The sequence below is a fragment of the Phodopus roborovskii genome, unplaced genomic scaffold, assembly GCF_943737965.1.
Source record: "Phodopus roborovskii unplaced genomic scaffold, PHOROB, whole genome shotgun sequence".
Classification (NCBI taxonomy): Eukaryota; Metazoa; Chordata; class Mammalia; order Rodentia; family Cricetidae; genus Phodopus; species Phodopus roborovskii.
In genome coordinates this window covers 21,588,277-21,613,522 of record NW_026126459.1, presented here as the reverse complement: position 1 = coordinate 21,613,522, position 25,246 = coordinate 21,588,277, and the positions used below count along the sequence as shown (strand labels likewise).

The window sequence follows — 25,246 nt, the reverse complement described above, 5'->3', positions numbered from 1 at the left end:
CCCGAAATTCCCTGGAGGGGTTCAACCTACTGTAAATAGAAGTCCATCCCTTTTCCAGTCTTATTCCCCAGCACTGTAGGGCTCCACAAAGGACACTCATGTCTTCCTCAACACCAGACTTAGACCTTGAAGTCATTTATCCTGATGTCTAAGGCCCAGGGCTTGAGTTGACTTCCAGCAAAGAGCCCCTTTGATATCTCTTGGTAATGTTTTTGTGTGATTAGAGGGACTAATGCAATGCAATAGGAGCTAGGTTACTAACTGAGAAGAGGCAGGCATCCTTCTCAAGATAAAACAATTAGTGTAAAAAACAAAATTACTTGGAGAGCTTTTGCTTGGGGAAGAGAATTGTTTGAAAGTCAAAGTATGGAGACGGCTGGAGAAATACTGTGCGAGGTACGCAGAGTCCTATTCCTGTGTGGCGGTCTATAAATTCTTTAAGTTTATAGAGGAAAGGGGCAATTAGTGTAGTTTTATTACTTGCCAAACCCAGCAAGAGGAGGCATGAAATTCTCGACTAATGTTTAAAAGGGAGACTAGGACTAGGAGTCAAGCCTGAAAGCACCAGCTGGTCCAGCTTGTGACCATAACCTGGGAGTTCCATCTGTATCACAAATGGCCCCAGGGTCAGGGAGTCTTTGAGGAACTTAAAATCATTCAACAATAGAATAGGGCTACTTTGACACATTTGTACATTTGTTGTTGTTTTTATCTTCTTGCCCCTGCTTCCTAAGTAGTGAAAATACATGCATGGGCTACCATGCCTGACTCCATTTGAAGCTTCTAACACCACCCTAGTCATATGTTGTACCATTTAATACCCTTGTTTTCCTCCTAAGCTGGGTCCTGGTAGCTGGGCCTTTATTAAGCACCTCCATGAGCTTCCTTGCCTTCCTTACATGACATCTTCCTTGCCTAAGAAGAGTTGCTGGCGGGGTACAGGAGGGTACAGGAGACAGTGTGTGGGTACATGTATTTTCCTGGCTCCTTGGATTACCCAGGTTCTACAACCTTGCTCCCAAAGCCACTAATATCTCTGCTCCCTTTCCTCTCCTCTTAAGGAGGTTCATGATTGAAGAGGAAATAGGAAACATGACTTATCTACAAGTACACCTTTAAACCTGTAGTTTAAATATTCCTATAAATGTAGAGACAGACACATAATTGTAACATTACCAAACAGTCAAGAAAAAAATGAGTCTGCTTTTGAACATTGTTATAGTTAGGATCTTAGATGTCCATAAGGCTCATATGTTAAAGGCTTCATTGTAGTTTCTGTCTGGGTTTTTCCCCCACAGGCTCCTGTTTGAACTCTTGGTCCCCAGCTTGTACACTACTTAAAAGGCTCTGGTGGTTTTAGACAGTGAAGTAGGGCACCAAGCATGTGCTTATAGAAGCCATACTCAGCCCTGGTTTGGGTCTTGGGCTCTGCCTCCTGGTCTGTACTATGTGAGCAGCTGCTGTCCCTAGCCCCCACTGCCACAGATGGAGTCACTCCTGTCTCCATAATTTCTTCCATCTTGATGCACTAGAATCTCTCTGAAACCATGAGTGAAATAAATTATACCTGGACTCAAGAAAACCTAAAGCAGACTTAGTTCCCACAGTGCTGCCATAGAAAGATGACAAAGAGATTGGGCCAACGGGAGCTCTTTAAGTTATTGGTGTCTTGCCTTTCAATGGACTTGTGAGGTCCTGATTTCTTTTTTACCCTCTTTTGCTTCCTGGTGATAAAATAAGAAGACTTTTCTGCCGCACATTCTGGCAATTGTCTGCTGTGTCACCACCGGACTAAGTAAACAAGCCATTCAATCATCAACTAAAACATTCAACTAACTGAAACAGACTTTTTCTCTGTAAATATTAATTACTTTGGGTATTTTGTTATAGTGATGGGAAACTAACTACACAAATACAGTAGAAAGGGACCAACTGAACTTTGGAAATGATGTTTACCTAACATTGAGACCAAACTTGACAAAACCAAAATAATCTCTTTGTGAACATAGTTGCAAAGTTCCTAGGGGAAAAAAATTCAATGAATTCTATCCTATACTGTATTAACAGATGTTTTATGACTTCCTAGGGGAAAGTGAACAAACATCCATTCATCTCAGAGAGGGCAGAACAGACCAAAGAAATTATTCCATCCAAATCTAGGGTAGTGAACCAATGAATTTATTGGGGTTACTGACAGGAGCATGTGTGACTCAAAGGCAGGCATATCACCAAAAAAATCACCCCCAGAACAACTCACAAAAGCTGCTGTCTCCCATGAACTCTTGGCCCAACTCCCAGATGGAGAGTCTCCTCTCCTTTAGCACATGCTTATGCAACATTGGGGAGGGGGCCTTATGAATCTGCTAGATTCCATGAACTTCCTGAGCCTTGTGAGTTTCCCAGGCTTTTCAGTCTTATGATCTGCCCCATCCTTCACCCCTTCAGGAAGTCCAAAAGAAATAGCTATAAGAATTGAGACTTACATTATAGCCTAAATGCAGCTCATCCTAGAGCTTCAACATTGAATGAACATTAGAAAAATAATTACTATAAATCACCACATTTCCAGAAAAATTAAGGAAAACACACAATCAACTCTGCTATAGCTTCAGGAAAACCATCCAGTCTTACTTATAATTTTCAAGGAAGGCACTTTGAGGGATGGGGGAAATGTTCATTAAATTATTAAAGATATTCTTGAGAGAGGGATGGTGGTACACACCTTTAATCCCAGAACTCAGGAGGCAGAAAGATGTCTGTGAATTCAAGGCCAGCCTGGTCTACAAAGCAAGTTCCAGTACAGCCTGGGCTGCACAGAGAAACCCTGCTTTGAAAACTAAACCCCCTCAAAAAGTGTTAAAGAGGTAACTACATGAAAACCAGCTGGCAAACAGCATCTCTAATGGTAATCATCAAAACCATTACCTTAAAGAACAAATAAATTTAACTCTAGGAGCATCACAGGAAGGGAAAGAACTTAATTATCAAGGAATGAGGAGTGTGGTGATACTTTATGATATAACAAAGTTTCCCTGAAGATCAGAGTACAAAGCTAGCCACACTAGCTATCCATAGAGGCCAGACAGTAGTGACACACACCTTTAATCCCAGCACTTAGGAGACAGATGCAGATGGAGCTCTGTTACTTCAAGGCCATCCTGAGCTACAGAAAATTGATTCAGTGTAAAAGAGAAACAGAGCTCACATGAAGATGATCTCAGTACTTGGGATCCCTCACCTTTCATCCCAGCACTAGACAGGAATACAAGGTGGAAAGAGACAGGAGTACGTTGCAGTCTGAGGTTTGGTGGAGAGCAGTGCAGTCTGGAGATGCGATCTGAAGACAGGATCGCCCCTTCAGTCTGAGCATTGGTAGAGGTGAGAACTCTCTGGTGGCTGGCCAGTTTACTTCTCTGATCTTCAGCTTTAACCCCAATATCTGTTTCTGAGATTTTTATTATTCGTGCTACAGAGGAGTGCTAAGAAATGCTGTCACCTGGATATGACATGACTGTTGAAGTCATCAACTGACACTGATTCTGTTTACCTACACAAGACTGAGCCTGTAAACATTCCAGCATGGGTGGGGGAGGGGCTCATGAGGCCCTACTCCTAGCCAAGGGACAGTTAGTGGGTACTAGTAGAAGAAAGCCATTTTTTTTTCTAGTACAAAAAAACAGCCATCGACTGTAGGTTTTTATTAGAACCTTTGGTATGTTGAGATATGCTCCCTCAATACCTATCCTTTGCAGGACTTTTGCCATGAAAGGATATTAGATTTTGTCAAAAGCCTTTTCTGTGCCTACAAATATGATCATGTGATTTCTGTTTTTGAGTCTATCTCTGTGAATGACATTTATTGATCCGTTTGTGTTGATTTATCCCTGAATCTCTAGAAAGAAACCACCTTGGTCCTGATGAATAAGGTGATCTTAAATTGGTTTGCAAGTATTTCACTGAGAATTTTTGCATCTATGTTCATTAGCAAGATTGATCTTAGTTTTCTTTTCTTTGTTGTTGATGTGAGTTATCTACTTATCAGCACAATTCTGTCTTCACAAAGAGTTGGGATGGGAAAGGTGGCTCAGAGGTTGAGCATGTACTATTGTTGTAGAGGACCCTTGTCCAGTTCCCAGCAGCCACATCAGGTGGCTCACAACTGCCTGCAGCTCCAAGTCCAGGTGAATCTGACTCTTTGGGCCCCTTCAGACACTTGAACTCACATGCACATACCTAAACACACACACATGCATAGAGAGAGAGAGAGAGAGAGAGAGAGAGAGAGAGAGAGAGAGAGAAAGGGTTCTGAAGCATTTCTTCCTTTTTATAATATGTAATAACTTGAGCTGTAGTTCTTGCTTCTTTGAAGGCCTTGAGAATTCTGCAGAAATATATAGAGAAATGGGCTCTTTTAGTTCGGAGACTTTTTTTATATATTATTATTACTACTTCAATTTCAGTGCTTGTTGTAGATTTTTTTAAATTTACTTCATCTTGGTATAGTTTGGGTAGGTTATGTGCATCTAAGTAATTCATCTAGTTCTTTTAGATTTTCCAGTTTAGTGGAATGTAAGTTTTTAAATGTTTTCTCTGAATTTCATTGGTATTTGTTATAATATCCCTCCTTTGATCTCTCACCTTATTAACTTGTATAATTTGTGTCTTTTTTGGTTAATTTTCCCGAGTGTTACCAATCTTTTCTTTTCAAAGAACCAACTTTTTGTGTCATTGATTAATTTTAATGTACATTGTATATGTAAATGTGGGAGTGTGTGTTCTACAGTATACATGTGGGAGCCAAAAGATAACTTCCAGGAGTTGGTCCTCTTCCTCCACTTCACTAAGACAGGGTATTTTTGTTTTCTTGTTTCTAACCACTCTCTGGATTCTTGGTTACCTGTCCCACAAGTTTCCAAGTCATTGTCTTGCCTCTGTCTAGACCATCTAGCCATAGAAGTACTGGAACTACAGACATGATCACCACATACAGCTTTTTGTGAATTTGAGATCAAATTCGGGTTATCAGGATTGTATAACCACGAAATCATCTTGCCAGCCCTGATTCTTTGTAGTCTGTTGTTGTCTCATTTCGTTCATTTCTGCTATGATTTTAATTTCTTCCTATCTACTGCTTTTGAGTCTAATCTATTCTTGTTTTCCCAAAACCTTAAGATCCATCCCTATTGTTGAATCTTTCTGTTGTTGCCTTTTTTAAAAAATGTAGGCTATACTGTGTAAATATAGCTATAAATGTCCTTCTGAGGACTGCCTTCTATATTCCATAGGTTTTGATACACTGTAATTTCACTTTCATCCATTTCTAGAATATTTTTAAAATTTCTTGATTTCTTTGATGATTCATTCATCTTCCAGTAGTGTGCTTGGTGATCTCTATTACTTTTTTGAATATTCCGTATTCTCTTGCTGGTGGTATTCAGTTGTGTGGTCAGACAGAATGTAGAAATTTTCCCGTTTGCTGAGATTTGTTTGTGTTCTCATATGTGTCCTATTTTTAAAAATGTTCCATGGACTTCTGAAAGGAAGTGTATATTCTGTTGTTCCTGGTCAGACTATTCTACTTATGCCTGTTAGGTCTATTTAATTTATAGCATTACCTCCATTGTTTGTTTAGTTTTTGCCCAGATGAGGGTAGGTTATGTAAATCGCCTATTGATATGGTAAAAGCACATGTTACCATTAAAAGGAATGTTAATATTAGAACAAAATAAAAGATAAAACACTGTGGATAAAAGCTGAGTATGAGATAACCTCAACAGTTGGACACTAGGAGATAGAGATAGATAGATAGATAGATAGATAGATAGATAGATAGATAGATAGATAGATCAGATAATAGGATATATAGAATAGATATACCAGATTAGATATAGATAGATACATAGATAGATAGACAGACAGATATATTAGGATGATTAAATATAGGCTGATTAATACATAATTATAATTCAAATTATCTCAGAGTCAGGACAGTAGAAAGCTGAACTTGATCTTTCCTGATGGTAGTGACACAGACAGGCTGCAGTTTACCTACATTTTCTGCTTAGGGGCAGTCTTAGTTAAGGTTAGTCTTGCTGTAATGAATGACCAAAGCAACTTGGGGTGGAAAGGGTTTATTCAGCTTACACTTCCACATCATTTTTCATCATTTAAGTAAATCAGGACAAGAACACAAGCAGGGCAGGAATCTGGAGACAGGAGCTATTGAAAAGGCCACGGAGGGGAGCTGCTTACTGGCTTTGCTCCCCATGGCTTGTTCAGCCTGCTTTCTTACAGAACCAAGGACTACCAGACCAGGGGTGGCACCACCTACAGTTAGCTGAGCCCTCACCCATCAATCATCAATCAAGAAAATATCCGATTTGCCTCCAGCCTGATCTTAGGGAGACACTTCTCTTTTTAAATTTTATTTACTTGTATTTTATGCACGAATGCTCTGCATATACACCTGCAGGCCAGAAGAGGGCATCAGATCCTGTTATAGATGGTTGTGAGCCACCATGTGGTTACTGGGAATTGAACTCAGGACCTCTGGAAGAGCAGTCAGTGCTCTTAACCTCTCAGTCATCTCTCCAGCCCTTTTAAAATTTATTTATTTATATCTTATGTATGAGAGGGAAACATTTCCTAATTGAGGTCTTCATCTCTTAGATGATTTTAGCTCATATCAAATAGATATTAAAGCTAGCAAGCACAGGGACTAAAGAGTCTGGAGGCCCTAATAAACACCTCATAAATATTCATAAAACTTCTTTAAAGTCCACAGTGCAGGCCTAGGCTGCTCCCTTAGTGGGACCATCCACACCAATCGCTCTGTAGAGGGCCCTGCTTAGCTATACTCACTATGCTACTTGACCTGTCTGTTGCCTGATTTTACTCCTTCAGGAAGACTAGTAGCAAGGTACGGTCATAACATGTCACACAATTAAACTGTCTTGGGATTAAACTGTGATTTCATGTCTTGCAGTATGTGTTTTTATGAAACACATTTGTGTTTGGTGAGCCCAACGTTTAGAAATGCAACATCCTCTTGATGAATCGTTCCATTGTTTAGTGTTAAATGACCCTGTTCATCTCTTCTGAGTAGTTTCTGTTTGAAGTCTGTTTCTTTTTGCAGGCATTAGAAAAGTGATTGCTGACTGTTTCCTGGTTCCACTAGCTTGGAATATCTTGTTCTATCCTTTTGCCCTAAAGTGATGTCTGTCGTTGATAATATGCTGTGTTTCTTGGAGGCAGTAAAAGGAGAGAACTTCACTTCTAATCCAGTATGCTAGCTTGTTCATTTTTTAAAGAGAATTTAGACCATTAATATCCAGTTGTTTTTCTTCCACGTTCACGAGGCCTGGTTCTGTCCTGTGGTAGTTCCCCAGCTGTTGAATGGACTTTAGGAGCCCATCCTCCATGGAGGGATACTCTCTCAGCCTAAATACACTGGGGAGGGCCTAGGCCCTGCCCCAAATGATGATTCCCCCATGGAAGGCCTCGCCCTCCATGGTGGGTGGGGTGGGGGACATGGGAGGATGGGGGAAGAGGGAACTGGAATCAATATGTAAAATAAGATTGTTTCTAATTTAAATTTAAAAAAGAAAAAACAAAAACAAAAAATATATACAGTTGTTATTAAAAGATCCATATTAATTCCTGTCATGTTGATTTTGTGGTGTTTTCTTGGTTTTCATTTGTCTAAACTGTCCTGGCATTGTTTAATTGTCTTCCCTGTAGCATCTTGAGATGTTAAAACACCTCCTTAAATGTTTTTTCTCTTCTCCGCAGTCAGAAGTGTTCTTACATTGTCTGCAGAGCTGGCTTGGTGGGCATGAGTCTGCTTAGCCTGATTTTGTCCTGAAAAATTTTTGTTTCACCTTCAACTGTGGCCAGATACTTCAGGGTATCATGGCTTACATGTGCAACTGTGGCTTTCAGAATTTGAAATCTCTCTTGGAATATATCCATTTCATCTTTGGGATCTTTGAACATATATATATATATATATATATATATATATATATATAATCACTTATTTGAATTTTTGTCTAAGTCCCTCTCATTGGAGGCCATACTTACAGGATTGATATTTCATGGAGATATGTAGTCCTGGTTTTAAGGATATCTTGTTTATGCACTAGAGCCTTTGTATCTGTTATTAGATTTATGGTTATGTGTAAACTGGCATTTCCTGTCCTGGCTGCCTGGTCCCAAATAACTGACTCACAGGCTTAATATGAATTATGAATGCTCAGTCAATAGTTCAGGCTTGTTACTAGCTAACACTTACACTTAATCTATATTCCTTATTTACACTCTTCCTTCTCTCAGTATGGCGTGCCCATCTTGCTCTTTCTGTGTCTGGCTGGTGACTCTAAACTCCACCCTTCTTCTTCCCAGCATCCTTAGTTTGGTTGCCCCACCCATATTTCCTGCCTGGATACTGGCTAATCAGTGTTTTGTTAAACCATTTCGAATGACAAACCTTTATAGCAGCATATAAGAAGCTTATTCCACAGCAATTGTGGGTGGTTCATATTAAGTCATCTTTCAATGAAGATGTTTGCAATGTACAGGGGGAATGTGTTATAGTACGGTCGAAGTGTCATTTTCCTCTATTAGACTGGTGTTCTAGAGTGTCTTAGTGAGGGTTTCAGTTGATGTGAAGAGACACCATGACCATAGCAACTTTTATAAAGGAAAATGTTTAATTTGGAGTGGCTTATAGTTTCAGAGACTTAGTCCATTATCATCATGGCAGCATGCAGGCAGGCATGGTGCTGGAGAAGGAGCTGAGAGGTCTACGTCTTGTGCAGTCAACAGGAAGTTAACTGTGTCACTGAGTGTCACTTGAGCATAGGAGACCTCAAAGCCCACCCCCACAGTGACACACTTCCGTCAACAAAGTCATACCTCCTAATAGTGCAGAGCCATTTTTCTTCAAATCAACACATTCCACCTCCTGGTCCCCAAAGGCTTATAGCCATATCATAAGGAAAAAATGCATTCAGTCCAAATTCCAAAGTCCCCATAGTCTATAACAGCCTCAAACTTACTTAAAAGTCTAAAGATCAAAGTCTCTTCTGAGATTAATGTACTCTTAACTGTAATTCCCTGTAAAGTCAAAATGAAAAAGCAGATCACATACTTCCAATACATAATGGCACATGATATACATCACTGTTCCAAAAGGGGGAAAATGGAGCACAGTGAGAAAATACTGGATCAAAGCAAGACTGAAAGCCAGCTGGGTAAACTCCAAACTCTGTATTTCCATGTCTGATGTCAAAGCACTCTTCAGATCTCCAACTCCTTTCAGCTTTGTTGACTACAACGCACTTTCTCCCACAGCTGTTGGCCTCTCCAACATCATTGGGCCTCCAAGGAAATCCAGACTTCATCTTCACAGCTTCACACAATGGCTTCTATGGGCCTCCATTCAGGGACACCTCTGCCACACACCTGGTCTTGGCAGCTATTCCTTAGTCACAGCAGAAGATTCCATATCCCTTTCTTCTATCCTTGATTCTAAAACCAGAACCATGTGGCCGAAGCTGCTAAGTTCTGCTGCTTGCTAGGGCTGGAACATGGCTCTCTTGTCCAATTACATCTTCATCAGATTTCTGCTTCCATGGTTTCCTTTACCACCTAAGCTTGGCTGTCTTGGGACTGAACCTGTAGACAAGACTGGCCTTGAACTTAGAGAGTTGCTTGCCTCTGCCTTTCAAGTGCTGGGATTAAGGGCATGCATCATCACACCCTGACATGAAACTGCAGGTACAATGATCATATTTACTAAGTCTATTATCTACAGTAAACACAAATTTCTCAAGAAAGCCATGAGAATGGCCTCTCAAGGGAGCTCTTAAGAGGACCAAGTAAAACTAACCCCCAGAGACACACTTGGAATGGTCAGACCTCAAAAATGAATAGTTGGCCTTATTACAGTTGGCTGCCATAGTAACCAATTCCTGTCTACCTGGAGGAAGGGGGGAGGAGGGAGTTCATGTGCTCAGGCAAGAGCACCTGAGACATAGGATGGAGAACAGTGGGAGGGAGGAGCCCAAGTGCCCAGCCCTATAAATGCACAGCTGGTCTATAGCAATGCCCTGCACCCTCATTCTGAACCTCTGGACTTCTTTTCTTCATCCAAGACCAGCACAGACAATGTCCTCATCAGCGTGCCCCAAACCCCAAGGTCAAGGTCAGTGAATGATCTCTCTTCTTCTATGAAGCTAACCTTGTCTTTGACCTTGTCACCAGAGCCAAGCATTCTCTGGATTTCTCAGTATTTACATCACACAGGACTCTGTACACGAGGGCTATAAGAGAGGTTCCAGATTTGACTCATTAACCTTTGTCTTGTTCAGTTTCTCCCTTTCTAGAGTCCACCAGCGTCCCTGTTATCCTTGATCTTTTGCTGGTCACTTCCTCCTCTGTGTCCCCTGCATATGTCCATCAGGATTGCCACCTGCCCACCTGCCCTCCTGGCTGAGGCAGAAGGCCAATAGTTTGGATGTGACTGAGATGCAGAGTCCAGTTTCCAAGGCAGGAAGAAAGAGGCATCTCAATTTAATCCCGTCTTCCTAGAGCTTGGAGAGAACCCAACTCCTTAGTTTTGCTTCCACATCACCGGACAAGCATGGCCAGCCTCCCTGGCTCCTTCCATAATGGGTTTCTTGTCTTGTTGCCTGGTGTGCATCTCTGTATTAACCTTTCCTTCATTTTCACACTTCTCTTCTTTCACATTCGTATTAGCTCATTGAGAATTTGTATGTTTTGATCACATTTTCCCCTTCATCCCAGCTCCTCTCAGACCCACCTCCCCTTCTCTATGCATCCAACTCAATGCACTCTTTTTTTTTTTTTTTTTTTTTTTTTTTTTTTTTTTTTGTTAACTTGTCAAGTATAACTTGTGCTGTCTGCACTCTCAAGTGAATGGTTTTCCACTAGAACATGAACAACCTACCAGGGGCCACACCCTTAAAGAAAAGAGACTCTCCTTCTCCCGGCAGCTATCAGTTGCTTCCTCCCACCTTCCCTCTCCATGCTGGGATTTTATCTGCCTTGAGTTTCTGCAGATCTTGTATATGCTGTCCCCACTGCTGTGAGTTCCTATGTGCAACTGCCCTGATATGCCCGGAAACACAGCTTCCTTGCAGTCATCCACTGCCTCTGACTCTTAGGATCTTTTAGTTCCCTCTTCACAATGATCCCTGAACTTCTGAAGGAAGGGGTCTGATAAAAAAATATTGATTTAGGATTAAGCATTGTTCAGTGTCTCTGAAGTTTCTTTGTTATTTGTCATTTCTTGTAAAAAGAAACTTCTCTGGTGAGGTTTGAGATATATGATGTCTATGGGTATTTACACTAAGTTGTTAGGAGTCTGTTTAATTTTTGTGTCCGTTTAACAGAGTAGTAAGGGCTTCTTCTTTGGGCTTTGTGACCTGTCTAGCCACAAGTTCCTGGCCTCAGTAACAATGCCAATTTGTGAAGCAGGCTTTTTCCAACCAGAAAGTGGTAGGTTGCTCTCACGAAATTAATGCCACTATTACACCAGTGGTCATGGGCTGTCAGGTCAGTCATTGTTGTGGCTCTCCGCATTCACAACTGGGAACAGCTGACAGTAACTTTTCTCCCCTGTAGCATATATACATTGCCTCCCAGAACTAGGAAAGTTAGACAATAAGAATGACAATTCCAGGTTCAATACATGCTTGGTTTCGTTCCTCACTGTTTCAATCAGCTGAGTTCTTTGTTCTCCCCCTTGTCTTTCTATATTGTTTAGTGCAGTGGTTCTCCACCTGTGGGTCACAGCCACTGGGAAATACTATTTCTGATTGTCTTAGGAGAAATTTACTTTTGCTGCCACCTCATAACTTTAATTTTGCTGCCGAGTGGTGTCTCGGTTCTTAAGAACTTCGAACCTATGTGTTTTCCAATGGTTGCAATGCACAGGTTGAGAACGACTGGTTTAGTGGGCACTCTCCCTCTCTCTGATTACTTTGTCTCATTTCCGTAGTTTGTGTTTCTGTTTCTCCATTTGGCACTTTTCTTTCTTTTCCCTTGGGAAAAGGAGGCTAAGAAGTGACTCATGAACAGCCTTCTCCTTGAGGCTGTAGTATAGAGCATGTGTTCCATACTATGTTGTTGTCGTGTGTGTTTCTTAGGGAAGTGGAGGGAGATTATTACTAGGAGGCAAATAAAAGGAAAGGCTAGTTAAATATATCAGCAAATGGACAAGTCAGGTGTGTTATGTCTGGAATGACGAGCCCAAGATTTTGCCAGACAAAGATTTTATATGAGAATTTTTAATAAAGAATAGAGAGTGTAGACAGAAACAATGAGAAAATTCTCAGAGAGAGAGAAGGATGGAGAGGGCAGAGAGAGAAGAATGTAGATGGAGGCGGGGATGAAGGGAGATATGGGGAGGAAATCACTCTTCTGAGGAGAAACAAGGTCCTTTCTTAGCACCCGGTTTCTTGATCTATTTGTGCTGAGGTATATTTGGACAGAGAAGAGGTATGCAGCTCACAAGCTTGTTAGAAAGCACATTTTGCATCATCATTTGTCTTTCCTTGAACTGGTCATTGGGGTGAGGTACCAGTGGCCGCAGGTTCTAATTGTAGGCTATCCCAATTCTCAGGATCACACTCCAAGCTGCTAGGGATGAAGTGTTAGTGAGAGGAGATTTTTTTTTTCTCTATGCTTTTGGCTTTCTCGTCTTTGTATTTATCCCTTGACAAACCAACAAGAACAAGTCACTGATGAGGGACAGTTCTCTTTTCTTCTGGCACTGTTTCAGAGATGAGAAGGAACAGGTACATTGTTGATGTGTTACAAGGTAAAATTACTATGAGTCTCAGGGACATGTTTAATAGGAGGGCTATGAACAGCGAGGAAATTTATCTAGAAGGCTGGATGGGTGCGGTTCATATGGAACACATAGGCCAAATCTATTAAGTTTCCTATCTGCCCCCAGTTGGAGAGCCCTAAGTGAGAGCAATGATCTCAGGTTTGGGGGGTGAGATGGAATGACTCAGAAGGAGCCCAAAGCATATGACTAATGCATATCCAAAAGCCTGTGTCTTGCTACCAGAAGACTTCTTCTATTTGTAAGCTGGCATTTGGAATGTTGGGATTCAAATTTTGGCAAAGTTTTACAGTGAGTTCTGGAGTTTGTAGGAGAGTCTAGCCCTTGTTCATTCTGTTATCTGGTGCCCAATAAAAGACCTTTGTGTTGAGTGCTTTATAGTTATCTGGCAGGTTTTTAAATTTGGTTAAGTTGGTCTTTTTAGGGCTTCTAAATTATCAGGTCACCTGCTGGAATCTGCTGAGGGAAACTGGGTCCTCCTATAGATGCTAAGAGAACTTGTCTGCCTGGTCCCCTGGGCTGTTTGCATGGAGTCATATCAGAGAGGAGGAGGTGGATGATCATGTTCTTGTTAGTGAATTTTATAGTGCCACTGTAGCCTTCCTATGCCTGCCCATTTGGAGTGAGGTGCATGAGTCGTTAGGAATTAGGCTCTAATTGTGTGGTTTGACAAGTCACTAAGTGAGCCTCTAAGAAGCTGAGTACTGACGATCAAAGAGTAGGGGGGTACACTCTCCTTGAGAGTGAAAGGCAGGAAATATTGGGGAGCATTATAGAATGGCATTCTCTTCTCTCTCCACTAATAAGGAGCAACTGGGCTATGAGTGGGAGGCTAGACAAGTCTTTGTAGCATTCCTTCCATAGGAAAAGAGACCACAGAGAGATAAGGGGAAAACTGAATCAGAACTAATATATATTGTCAAATCTGTGCCAGAAGGCCACTAATTATTTGAGTTAATTCTCATTTAGTAGAAGGAAAAACCTGAGACTCAACTAGCCCACACTTATCTAGAGTTGAATTTCAGATGTGCCTGCCTCAAATCAAAGTCCCTCTGCCATAGATGTATATTGAACCTCACTGTTTCCTAAGAAGGTGTATGATTTTGAAAGGGGTGTGTGAGCATTTACATATTTTATTTTTAAATTTATGTGTCAGTTTTGAAGATATATCTGAAGAAAATGGGTTACGTATTCAAGAAGAATAGCTATATAGCAAGCCACCTAGTTAGGGATAAGAAAGGCTTTTGTTGCAAAATTTAAGGTCCCAGTCTGTGCCCCAAGAAGTCAAGTTTGATCAGCCATCCTTGATAAGGCAATTAAAACAGCCTTTGGGCTGGAAACATTCAGTTGTTAAGAGTACTTGCTGCTCTTGCAGATTCCCAGCTTCCCTATCAAATGGCTCACAAGCATATATAACTCCAGCTCCAAGGGATCCAACACTCTCTTCCAGTCTCCATGGTCACTCATGTATAAGTGTCACTCACTCACACAGATACACACACATACAAACACACATGAAATAACAATAATAAAAACCTTTTCAAAAGAGAAAAGTAGCCAAATTGATAATGAAAAGCAGACAAAGGAAAAGTATTCAATGTATTAGGCAAAGTAACAAATAGGTCCAGGCATCCTGAGTTCATCCTTGGGTCCTGAAATGAAATTAAAGTTTTAATAGATGGTCAGAGATATACCCCAAGTAGTCCTAGGACAAGGTGTGGTCCCACCCATCACTGTCTCTTTGTTATGGTGATCTAATATCATCTAATCTCTTTCCATTCTGGTTGGCCCAGACTTTAGGCTTTCTCTTCTGTCAGCATGGGATTCCTGGGGGATTCTTAAGGCCCATCGTTCAATAGCCAAGATAACAACACAGTGACCCTTGAAAATTGTGTCACTCCTGCCAGACTAGTTACAATTTAATTTTGTGTTCTGACTCCGATTCAAAGCAAGACTGAACTCCGTGTGTGTGTGTGTGTGTGTGTGTGTGTGTGTGTGTGATATATGTGAGTGTGAGTGTGTGTGTGTGTGTGTGTGTTTGTGTGTACAATGTGCTATTTCATTGCTTGTTTGTTTTCTCAAGTACTGGAGATAAAAGCTAGTGCCTTACACATGCTAGGCAAGCACACTACCACCGAGTTATACCCCCAGTCTAACATGATGTTTTCACATATGTGCATACACTATGAAACAGCTAAATCAATTTAGCTGTCATATCTATTTGTTATGGGGAGCCCACCAGAAATGACCACTCAAGACACAGTCTATAGGAAATTGAAAGTCTACTCCAGCCAACTGGGACTATACTCGGGTATTCAGGATCCAAGTGTTGCCCCAAGCATTTATAGCAAGGGGCTTTTAAAGGCAAATACGCTCTACCCAAACCCCACATGTTGTGATCTTGCTGGGAGCTAGGGGAGGGGTGTAAGCAAGTGTCTAACAGAAGCTAGGATAAGCAGTTAGCTTGAGAGGGAGGCTTATACAAAGAGTCAGTTTAATAGAAGCCAAGATAAGTTTAGCTGGGCCATAACTCCAGGTTCCTAGAATAGAACTTGGTAATTTTTCACAGGCTTCTCCATCAATGACCTCAAATTTCAGCCAAACCTAAATGGCCTCTGAAAGAATACAAGATGGAGGAACCACTGCACTGTCTTGCCTGTCACATATTACCTCACATAACTATTAATCCTTTTGTGGTAAGAATGCACAAAACCCAATACCTCAGCATTCTTCAAGCATATAACGCATAAGTCGCCATGCTGTATAATAGCTCAAACTTTGTGCCCTTAGACAAAACATCTTCCCTATCCCACCTGTACCCCAGTCTCTAGGAACCACCTTCCTGCTCTCTGTGTCCTTCATGTAGGCTTTACAGGTCCCACATTTAATGGTATTATATAGTATATGTCACTGTACTTATTTAACATGATATCTTCCAAGTTCTTCTGCATTATCCCAAAGAGTAAGATTTCCTGCTTTTTAAAGGCTAAATGATATTTCAAAAAATAAATGTCATGTATTTCTGAAGTCTGCTCATGTGCTGATGGATATTGTTACAGTAACAATAAAGATCTGGTTAAAGAAAACCATTTTCTCCAGTCAAGAAAATGGAGTATCTGACACAGGTGGACACTTAACATTCCAGTAGGGCAGATCAGTCATCTGGCTGAGGGTGATTACTTCCTCAGGAAATGAGACCATTTCTCAGCAAGTTTGGACTACTTCCTAGGATAGTAAATATCCTTAAGTCAAGCTAAAGAAATGGGAGGAAATAATTAACCCTGTCTATGAGAAAACAAAAAAACAAGCAAAAAAAAACAAAACAAAACAAAACTCTCATCTTAAAGGGAATTAGAAATAATTTATTCTGGGGCCATTTTGAGTGACCATGGCCTGGGGCACAGATTTAGGTTACCTTAAATTCCATGTTCCAACATGGAAGCAGTTTCATGAAGTAGTACAGTTTACAGAACAAAGAAGGTCACAGATCAAGGTGTGCTGGCTAGTTTTATGTCCATTTCTCAGGGACCCTTTTATGGAGTAGAACCATGAGTAGCTGCAAAGCAGGTTTACAGAAGCTAGATGATGGAGCAGTTAGTAAGTATAGGAAAATCTCAAGAAACAAAAAAAAAAAAAAACCCATCACCACCAAAGTCATCATCATGTGGTCACTGGAAGGGCCAGGGTATTCTCAAAAACAAGTCAAGGTCATGGGTTGGGGCAGGCCAGGTTCCAGGAAACAGAAACTTAAAAATAGAAATTCAGTTCTTACCGTAAATGGAAACTTGTTTTTAACAATACAACAAAATGGCTCCTGCCTTCAAAATGAAGTCAGGCAGGTTCCCTGGGAGCCTCAACGGAGGAAATGCCTCCATAAGATCAGGCTGTAGGCAAGTACTGAGCAGGCCAGTAAGCCGCTGCCCTCCATGGCCTCTACATCAGCTCCTGATCCAGGTTCCCACCCTGCTGTCCTGTCCTGACTCCCTTCAGTGATGAACTGTCAAGTAGAAGCAGAAGCCAAATAAGCCCTTTCCTCTCCACGTTGTTTTAGTCATGGTGTTTCATAACAGCAAGGCCAGCTTAAAGTGAATTGGTAATATATCAGAGAGTTGGTTACAGAAAGATGAGGTAACCTTTTATACAGGCCTGTTTTAGGGTTTCTATTGCTGTGAAGAGACATCATGACCTTGGCAATTCTTACAAAGAAAAACATTTAATAGGGGAGGCTCGATTACAGTTCAGAGGTTTAGTACATTATCATGGTGGAAAGCAAAGCAGCATGTAGGCAGACATGGTGCTGGAGAAGGAGCAAAGGTGAGAGAAGGAACTACACCTTGATCTCACGGGCAACAGGAAGTGGTCTGAGACACTGGGAGGTATCTTGAGTGTATATGAGACCTCAAAGCCTGCCTCCACAGTCACATACTTCCTCCAACAAGATCACACCCACTCCAATAAGGTCACACCTCATAATAGTGCCATTCCCTTTGGGTGCCATTTTCTTTTCATACTATCACAATGCCCAAGATGCTATTGGTGACATTTTTAGGTTGTGGGTTGGTGGAAGCTAGTGGTTACTTAGTTAACAGATTCCAAAAGGTTTTTATCTATTAACTGAGGGATGTTAGTTCTGACAGAGATGGACAAGGAATGATAATTCCAGGAGCTAAAGCTAGACCAATAGAAGTTAGCCTCTGGAGCTGTAACATTTCAGTCTCTCCACAGTCCGGCAGCTCTATGCAGTAAATCAGTCTCTGCAAACACAGCTTCTCTCCAGGAGTTTTCATTCACAGCCTTTTAATGAGATATTTTAGGTTCTTCCCCGAGCCACCATGAGGCTCTGTCAGGTCTGCCCACCCTTTTGAATCCTCTCTCAGAAGGACATAATGTTCTTTTTTGGTCACTGGCCATAGTGGAATATGCTTCCTCTGGGACTTTGGGCCTTTCTTTCTCTAAAGCCCTCTTCCCCATCATATATCTGCTTATAATTTCCTCTTTTTCTCTTCATTTCCCTTCTCTGGGCAGCTGCCAAGGTTTACATCTTGCCTGCCCTGGGATTTTTCATTTAAAGGCTAATAAATGTGTCCTTGACCTTTCTTCAGAGTCTGTTCTTAAGTTCTTTTATTAACAAAACTAAGAACCCCAAGAGGATCCCCTGATTTCCTGGGTAACATTTGGTGACCATGGCAGGTCCCCCCAAAATTTCCAGTAACAAGACCTTTGATTTCATAAACATAAACAGTGGCAGTGAACATGGAAGATGCTCTCCAGTATCCTATTTATGCTAATTTAGTCTCCTTCAAACAAGGTACTGCTGCATCAGATGCTACACCTACTTCAAACTTGTTTGGGAAACACCACATTTAATATAATGGCAGGACTCACATCCCCACCAACAGTGTGCAAGAATGATACTTTTTCTCCACATCCTTGCTAACACTTACCTTTCACCTTTTTGATGGCAGCTATTCTTGTTCTTAACAAGTATGAGTTCATATCTCCTATGGCTTTGCATTTCCCTGATTGTAAGCTGTTGGGTGTTTTCTTCATATTCCTATTGGCTACTTGTCTATATTATTTTGAGAAATGTCTATTCAAGTAGTTTGCCCATTTTCAAATTTATTATTATCTTTCTTACTAAGGAGTTGCTTTGAACATCTAAATTGTTTGAGCTTATAACATTGCACATCTAAAGATCATCTATATTTAGTCAAGGACTCTCTGTGTTTGAGTTTCTCTATTACACTTAAGGCCTGAAAGGTCACCTTTATGGTGAATAAGACCCAGTGTCATTTCCTGATTGTTATAAACCCACTATTGAATTTTTTCACTCCATTCCCATTTGCTTATTGATGTCCTTAGGTCATTTCTTCTTTTAAATGTGAAGGCAAAATTGGATCACAGGCCTGTGGAGGAAGCAGCCTAGAGTGTTCTAGCTACTTTTAGCATTAGGCCATTAAGAGCTCCAGGAGAAATAGCTCATCATGCAATCACCCCACTCATGAGATCTAGGACCTCTCCCCCATAAGAGTTGGGAGCCAAATAAATGATTTCCCTAGACTTCTCCTGAGAAGTCTTTCTCAAGAAAGACCTGGTGGTGGGATTAGATGCTCATTCCTGTGAGAATCTCTGCGACCACCAGGGCCAGAAGAGTATAATCCATGTAAAACAAGAAAGAAATTCTGTTCAATGTGAGTCAGTAGGTGGTGTTGGTACTAGGGTCTCACACTGGGCAGTTTATTTTAGGCATATTTAAACACAGCACACTTTTGGAAGAAGTTTTCTGGTGATAATTAACTCAATACTGTGTATACAACAAAGCTAAAGATATGATTACATGTGACCTCTTCCATAAAAAAAGAATAGGACAGTTTTTCAAATTTCCCTGCTTCTGAGATGATCTGTCAGACACTCTAGGCCTTAGCCAAAGTTGGTTGCCCCGATGTAACTGTGAGACTGTAGGTGACTATCCAGGTAGCCTGTTGTGTCTGTCATTTCTTGCACCTTTAGAAAGTCACCCACTTGCACTTCCTACTTACCCAAGTAATGTTATTTCCCTTCTCAGGTCTTTGATGAGATTGAAGACTAGACAGTCACAGCTAGTATCCTCTCTTATCTTAGCTAGAGCATATTAGGTACAAGACTTAACGCTTTCCAGAATAGGACAGCTATTGGAGTAATCTCTGTTATATGCCATTACCCTGGAACTAGACATTTAGTATGTGCTTCTTGCTTAATGTGTCTCTTTCTGGTTGTAGGTCTAAATTTGTGTATGTTTTTAACTTTTCTTTCTCCTGGACTATACTTGCTATATGATATCATTGAATATAGTTTTTATATCTGTATAAAACCCTCTTATTTAGACAAAAACGGGAAATGTAGCGGCACCTTGCTTAGTCAGTGAACTTGCAGGGGTAGCCACATCTAGGGGCGTGGCACCAGGTGCAGATGTGACCCCTTATAAGGAAAAGGAGGAGCTGGCAACTCTTGGGTTGTGGCGACAGCATTGGACAGGCAGAGACTGCATCTTTTGGAGCAGGAAGACCATGGTGGTTATTTACTATTATTTGTGTAAGAGCTTTCCTAATAAATATCTGTTTATCATTTATCTTGGGTCTTGCAGGTGCATTTAAATCCTGCCTTCAAATTGTTGCTAATTTAACTGTGAGCACAGAAACCTGGAGTTAGGCAGCCTTTGTTCTCTAGCCATTGGTAGCTGTAGATGGCAACAAAACCTCCCAAATAGGGACAGAGAATGCCCTAGAGCAGTTCTCAACCTTCCTAATGCTGTGACCTTTCAGTATAGTTTCTCATGTTGTAGTGACACTTCCTACACCATAAAATTATTCCCATTGCTACTTCGTGATTGTAATTTTGCTGTCTGTGTTTCCTGATGGTCTTAGGTGACCCCCCCATGAAAGGGTCATTTGATGCCCCCCCATAGGAATCATAACCCACAGGTTGAGAGCCACTGTCCTAGAGAGAGCCACTGCCAGGAGAACCAGAATAATCAGAGGAACAACAAGTTTTTTTTTCTACAAAAACAAGTTAGGGAGGTATATCCTATCCCCTGTGGTGGTGTGATTGAAGAACAGACACAGGTTAGGACTGTTATGTTATGACAATTACCTTCAGAAAACAGTTATCAGGACATCTGCAATGGCTGTCATTGGTTGTCAGCTTGACTACATCTAGAATTAACTAAAAACCCAAGCTGCTGGGCACACTTGTGAAGGATTTTCCTTAATCCAGATCATCTGAGTTGTGCAGACCCACCTTAAATCCAGATCATTAAATGTGGACAATCCTCATTTAATCTGGGCCACACCCTCTTGTGGAAAAAAGAAGCATTTGACTTTCTCCTGCTCCCATTCTTACTGTCAAGTTCACATATCCTGCTGCTGAGGCATTCCTTCACTGGCATTGGAGCCTACTTCTTTGGATTCTGTCATATACAGAAGACCAGCTGAGACATGCAGCCTCATTGAACAACTACTGAATTCTTGAACTTTCTGTCAGGAAACAGCTATTGGTGGACTAGCTGGACCATAGCCTGTAAACCACTCTAATAAATTCTCTTTATGTATGTATAGATCATTCTATCACTTCTGTTTCTCTAGAGAACCCTAACTAATACAACTCCTAGCAGTGTATAGATTTTATTTCCCTACCCATTAAGTCTATGGTAAACCAAAGGGGCAGTAACAAAGATGGCTATGCTCCACTCACATGGCTGATCACCTAGTACAAACAACTGCTCTTTTTAGAGGTTCTTGAACCTTTGGGAAGTTTCTATTTTGCTTGTAGATGGTTCTGAAAGGGTCAGAATAGTGGGTCAGTTAAATCAACTATAACAACACAAGATTTACAGAAAAGTCTTTCTTTATTCCTTTCTGCTATAAACTGTATTACTTCATTGTCCAAACTAAATTACCCATGACTTTTCACTCAGATTAAATTTCCTTATAACAGTAATAAAATAGAGACTCAAATGTCATGATATTCATAAACTATGTTTTAAATTGTTGCTAATTTACTGAGATCAAAGACCCTTTGGTCTTTAAGAATCGGTAGAGTTGAGGATGGTATTTTTTCTCTGTAAAGTCTGCAGAAGACCATTATGATGCCCTTTAGCCTACCAGAAAAATCGCAATCATGAACAAAAAAATTTTAAAGGCAATAAGGTCAAAATTTATAATCTGGAGGGGTGGTGGTGGTGAGGTCTTTAATCCCAGCATTTGATAGGCAGAGGCAGGATCTACAAAGAAAGTTTCAGGACAGCCAGGACTATTACATGGAGAACCCCTGTACTGAAGAACAAAAACAAAAATATATACAATTTGAAAAGCAAGCAGATAAGAGTGTGCATTACCAAATGGCAATATGAGACAGAGAGCCCCCACCTGCTCTATAATGAGCTGCACATGCAATGTGGTAAATTTGCTTAAGAAGACATTTGCAATAGCATTGATGTCACAGAACTGAAAAGGTCACCACATACCACTGTCTTGCAGACTGGCCCACCAGCTCAGACCATCCTCCCTGGAGCAGCTCTTCCTCAAACACTATGCCATCTCTGTTACTGGGGACAGTGATTCGGTGACAACGCATGAGCAGCAGAGCCACGGAATGAGGTAGGTGTGGTTTGCTTTCTAAAATCCTGTGTCTTTACACAGATGCCTGACTGGCCAACTGCTGGTGGTTTCCACCAAGGCACTGGATGCTGGCCAGCACAGAATGTTATTTCTTCTCAGTGAACTACGGGCAAGCATTTGTCCTTTAGTGGGACTTGGTGAGTCCTCCAGTTAAATTCCAATTTCTTTTTGGCTGAGTCCAAGAATTCTATGGATTGTAGCTCACTGATGACTTATGTTGCCCAACCATTAGCTTTAGTCTCAACATACCTGCTGAGTACAGGATTGTGAGCCCGTATTAAATTATGTCCTTTAATTTCCCTTTCCTTTCCAGATCACCAGAGTAGCCCTAGGCACCAGAACTTTCCAAAGTGAAGATGATAGGAATAGTCCCAGCTGATACCATGATCGACCAAGAAACCTCACTTATGGCCAGGTGGTGGTGGTGCATGCCTTTAATCCCATCACTTGGGAGGCAGAGGCAGGTGAATCTTTGTGAGTTCAGGACCAGCCTAGTCTACAAGAGCTAGTTCCAAGACAGGCTCCAAAGCTACACAGAGAAACCCGTCTTGAAAAAGAAAAAAAAAATGAAATCTCCCTTCACTTAGATGGAATCTAGCCCTTCAAAGAGTAGTCATGACAAGGGAGCTAGTCTGGCCCTTCAAGGAATAGCCATGACAGGGAATGGAGCCTCCATATGGCAGGAAGAATATTTGAGAACTTGAAAGTTAAGAGAGCTCAATTGGACTTATATAGTTGAATGATAATAATGAGGGGAGGAGAAAGGCATAAGAATTAGTAGGAGTTGGAAGCATGAAAAAGGGGGATCACATAGAAGACAAAATGATGGTATCCCAAAGAGAGAATAGAAGAGGAAGAACTGAAGGCAGGTGATGAAGAACATAGAGTTCAGCAGGCATACAATGGCCCTCTGAAACATGTGCAGGTAGAAGGGATCTGATACATCATTTGTTTGTTTGTTGTTTGACACAGGGTTTCTCTGCATAGCCTCAGCTATCGAGGAACTCACTCTGTAGACAAGGCTGGCCTTGAACTCAGAGACCTGCCTGCCTCTGCCTCCAGAGTGCTGAATTTAAAGGCTGTGCCACTACTGCCCAACAGAATCTAATACATCTTAACTCCAAACAAGATGAAAGTATAAGAGATTTAATCTGAACATCATGATTCCCTAAATGTTACAGTAATGAGAAAATGAGTATACAAATTGTGAACACTAACTCTCGAAAGTTATAAGATAAATACTATGTACTCACAGGTGTGAGGGTGGCCAACATTCCCTACAGTTCAGTTCCAGAAAGATTAGTATCTGTGATCCCTGCTCATTCATCCCCCTCTTTGAAAGGTGGTTGGATTCTTTCTGCTCAGTGGTATGCACATCTGACTGTAAAGGAAAGGTGACACCTATTAAGGAAGCTCTTTCTCCAGCTAGGCTCCTTTTCCCTGTGCACAGTATGATGGATCAACCTCTCCAGGTAAGTGAGTCTGGGAAAGCATAGATCACTGGAATGATCGATAAATGACTGCTACTCACTGTCATCTGAGTGACTTGACTCCTACTCTTTAAAACCCCAAGCCTTTCTTCTCCTTAAATTAAGTATGTAAAGACAGAATACAGTGTTCTAGAGGACACTTCCTCATGTACTTCATACCAATTTCCTTTAAAAACTATCTTATTTTACACACCAATCCCAGTTCCCTCTCCCTCCATTTCTCCCATTCCCCCCAATCCCCCATCCACTCCTCAGGGAGAGTGAGGCCTTCCATGAGGGATCATCAAAATCTGTAACATCTTTGGGGTAGAACCTAGGTCCTCCCCCATGTATCTAGGCTGAGAGAGTATCCCTCCATAGGGGATGGGCTTATCTGGCATGAGTCACAGCATTTAATGTTGAAGCAGCCCTTTGATGGTGAAGGACCTGGAACACTTGCTCCATTTCACAGGGTGTCTCATCAGTCCAGACTAAGGGGGACCATCATCACTTCCTCAACTTCTAAAATTGGAATTTATATAGAGAGCCTCTAGTGACCCTGGCATTTTCACTATACCATTCCTCCACAGATTTACCAGAGACTACTAAGCTCCAAAACTTTTACTGTCACCTGGGTAAAGCCGCTTGCTGGGTTTCTGGGTCCAGGGGAACATCTCACCTTCCATACATCTGTGTCCTTTATGCTTTTCCTGGCCCCCTCCTCAAACAGGCCCCAGACAGCTGCCCTGAGGAACAGCAGCACAGTGACAGAGTTCGTCCTCGTGGGCTTTGAGCAGAGCTCCCCTTCCACACGGGCATTGCTCTTCACCCTCTTCTTGGCTCTCTACAGCCTCGCCATGGCCATGAATGGCCTCATCATCTTCATCACCTGGACTGACCCCAGACTCAACAGCCCCATGTACTTCTTCCTTGGACACCTGTCCTTCCTGGACATCTGCTTCATCACCACCACCATCCCACAGATGTTGATCCATCTGGTGACCAAGAACCACACTGTCTCCTTTGTCTCTTGTATGACTCAGATGTACTTGGTCTTCTTTGTGGGTGTGGCCGAGTGCATCCTCTTGGCTTTCATGGCCTATGATCGTTATGTTGCAATCTGCCACCCACTGAACTATGCCCAGATCATGAGCCATCAGGTGTGTGTCAGGCTGGTGTGTTCTTCCTGGATCTTTGGGATGGTCAATGGCATCTTTCTTGAGTATATGTCATTCCGAAATCCCTTCTGCAAAGACAACCACATAGAAAACTTCTTCTGTGAGGCCCCCATAGTGATTGCCCTCTCCTGTGGGGACCCTCAGTTCAGCATGAAGTTGATCTTTCTTGATGCCATTGTCGTGCTGCTCAGCCCCATGGTGCTCATCGTCACCTCCTATGCCCGCATCCTGGCCTCCATCCTTAGCAGAGCCTCCTCCTCAGGTAGGGGGAAGACATTCTCCACTTGTGCCTCCCACCTGACTGTGGTCATCTTTTTCTACACCTCAGCCATGTTCTCTTACATGAATCCCCGCAGTACACATGGGCCTGACAAAGACAAGCCTTTCTCCCTCCTCTACACCATCATCACCCCCATGTGCAACCCCATCATCTACAGTTTCCGCAACAAGGAAATGAAGGGAGCCATGGGGAGGGCCCTTGGGAGAGGCAACCTGGCTCAGGCAGAGTCTGCCTAGGAGGAAGATCCATAGAGAAGTTTCCTGGGCCTCACCACCTCTGCCAGACTC

The 25,246-nt window shown here is 41.7% G+C and overlaps 1 protein-coding gene across 1 annotated transcript; it reads left to right on the top strand.

Annotated features, from left to right (window-relative positions):
- The first annotated feature begins 17,168 nt into the window (after window positions 1-17,168).
- LOC127225645 (olfactory receptor 10AD1) lies at window positions 17,169-25,246 on the top strand. Its single transcript, XM_051189118.1, has 3 exons — window positions 17,169-17,191; window positions 21,892-22,011; window positions 24,232-25,246. The coding sequence occupies exons 1-3, from the start codon at window positions 17,169-17,171 to the stop codon at window positions 25,193-25,195; spliced, it is 1,107 nt and encodes a 368-aa protein (XP_051045075.1). The 3' UTR covers window positions 25,196-25,246.

What these genes read in the sequence shown, in the direction of transcription:
- LOC127225645 (XM_051189118.1), top strand. Translation starts at nt 17,169, where the DNA reads ATGGTGCTGGAGAAGGAGCAAAG. An exon ending in GTGCTGGAGAAGGAGCAAAG is followed by an intron (nt 17,192 to 21,891) that starts GTGAGAGAAGGA and finishes ACTGTCTTGCAG; the next exon opens with ACTGGCCCACCAGCTCAGAC. An exon ending in CAGCAGAGCCACGGAATGAG is followed by an intron (nt 22,012 to 24,231) that starts GTAGGTGTGGTT and finishes CTCCTCAAACAG; the next exon opens with GCCCCAGACAGCTGCCCTGA.